Genomic DNA, 1393 nt, shown 5'->3' on the forward strand with positions numbered 1-1393 from the left:
TGCCCGTGCAGCACCCACCACACGTCAACCTTTGCCTGCCCTTCTCCTCCTGTCTCTAGCGACTTCAATCTGACCGACTACGACTACCTGCCCGTGTCTTCTGAAATCAAAGAGCTCTTCGAGTACATCAAGAGGTGAGGGGGGGGTGTTTCATTGGGCTCCTGGCTCTCCTGTGTCGTTTGCGGTGGCAAGTTTTGCAGGGCGGTTCATAGTCACCGACACCGTGGTGTGCGTTCTTTCCAGGTACACCCCCAAAACAATTGAGATCGAGCACAAACTGCAGCCTTTTATCCCAGACTTTATTCCTGCCGTTGGGGACATTGACGCGTTCCTAAAGGTACAACCGCATCGTGTTCCTCCGCACCTCCTGCTGCAGGGGCCAGGGCCGTGTCTGTCCCCACAACCACGCGGACCCTCACCCCGCGCTGTCAGAGAGCTGGGAGACCACGCTCTGCTCCGTCACCTCCCACACGGCGCAGACGTAATTGGGGGCTTCCCTTGTCCCACACCTCACGCCTGTCGGGTAGCGCAGCAGGAACAGCTCCTGTGGAAGCGGGGTCTCTGTCCCTGCAGGTCCCCCGTCCCGACGGGAAGCCCGATAACCTTGGCCTGCTGGTGCTGGACGAGCCCTCGACCAAGCAGTCGGATCCCACCGTGCTGTCCCTGTGGCTGACGGAGAACTCCAAGCAGCACAACGTCGCAGTGAGTTGGGGAGGGGGAGGTTGCGCCTGCTGCAGCAAAACCATCACATTTTAATCTACTCTTGTCTTCGTGACCTCAGTGTCATTGCACTGGGCTTTAAATTCAGAAAAAACTGACCTTTATAGCTTTAAACTGCAATGGTCCCACATCTCGGTACAGGCTTTGGATCTGCGTCTTCAGGCAAAGCTGCGCTTCCTTTTGGTTGCCACTGAAGTTTTACCCGGTGTTTGGTTTCCCAGCTGCTCTTGGGTCTGCAGAGAACCAGTTGGTGTGGAGCAACTGGGAAAGAGAAAACACATGGTTAATCAGGAGCGAGAGCAGCAAGACAGCCCAACACGCCTCAGAGTGCTGCTGTCCAGGTTTCTGTTTCTGTTTGTAGCAGCAGATAAAGGTGAAGAGTTTGGAGAACGCAGAGAAGAACCCCAAAGCCATCGAGAACTGGATCGAAAGCATCAGCGAGCTGCACCGCTGCAAGCCCCCCGCCATGGTCCACTACAGCAGGTGAGCTGTGCCCCCAGCGCTGCTGCTCCCACGCTCGCGCAGCGAAGCTCGGGTCAGGGGGAGGCTGGGGGCAAAGTCCAGGAGCGCCGTGGGAAACGGTCAGAAATCTGTCGCAGAGGGAGGACGGGCTGGTTTTCGGGGTAGTCGTGCCATGTGTGTGCTGAACACTGCGCTTCCCTCTCGGCACCTC

The 1393-nt window shown here is 57.4% G+C and overlaps 1 protein-coding gene across 1 annotated transcript in view; it reads left to right on the forward strand.

The window, feature by feature from the left end:
• Positions 1–59: 59 nt before the first annotated feature.
• Positions 60–1393, forward strand: part of IFT46 (intraflagellar transport 46) — a gene marked incomplete at its 5' end in the record, with an annotated part of 2411 nt that continues 1077 nt past the window's right edge. The window contains 4 exons of the mRNA XM_010194104.1: positions 60–134; positions 244–337; positions 574–702; positions 1082–1203. Coding sequence (XP_010192406.1) covers positions 60–134; positions 244–337; positions 574–702; positions 1082–1203 — 420 coding nt within the window. The remainder of the gene's footprint in view (positions 135–243; positions 338–573; positions 703–1081; positions 1204–1393) is intronic.

The sequence above is a fragment of the Mesitornis unicolor genome, unplaced genomic scaffold, assembly GCF_000695765.1.
Source record: "Mesitornis unicolor isolate BGI_N332 unplaced genomic scaffold, ASM69576v1 scaffold40981, whole genome shotgun sequence".
NCBI classification, from domain to species: domain Eukaryota; kingdom Metazoa; phylum Chordata; class Aves; order Mesitornithiformes; family Mesitornithidae; genus Mesitornis; species Mesitornis unicolor.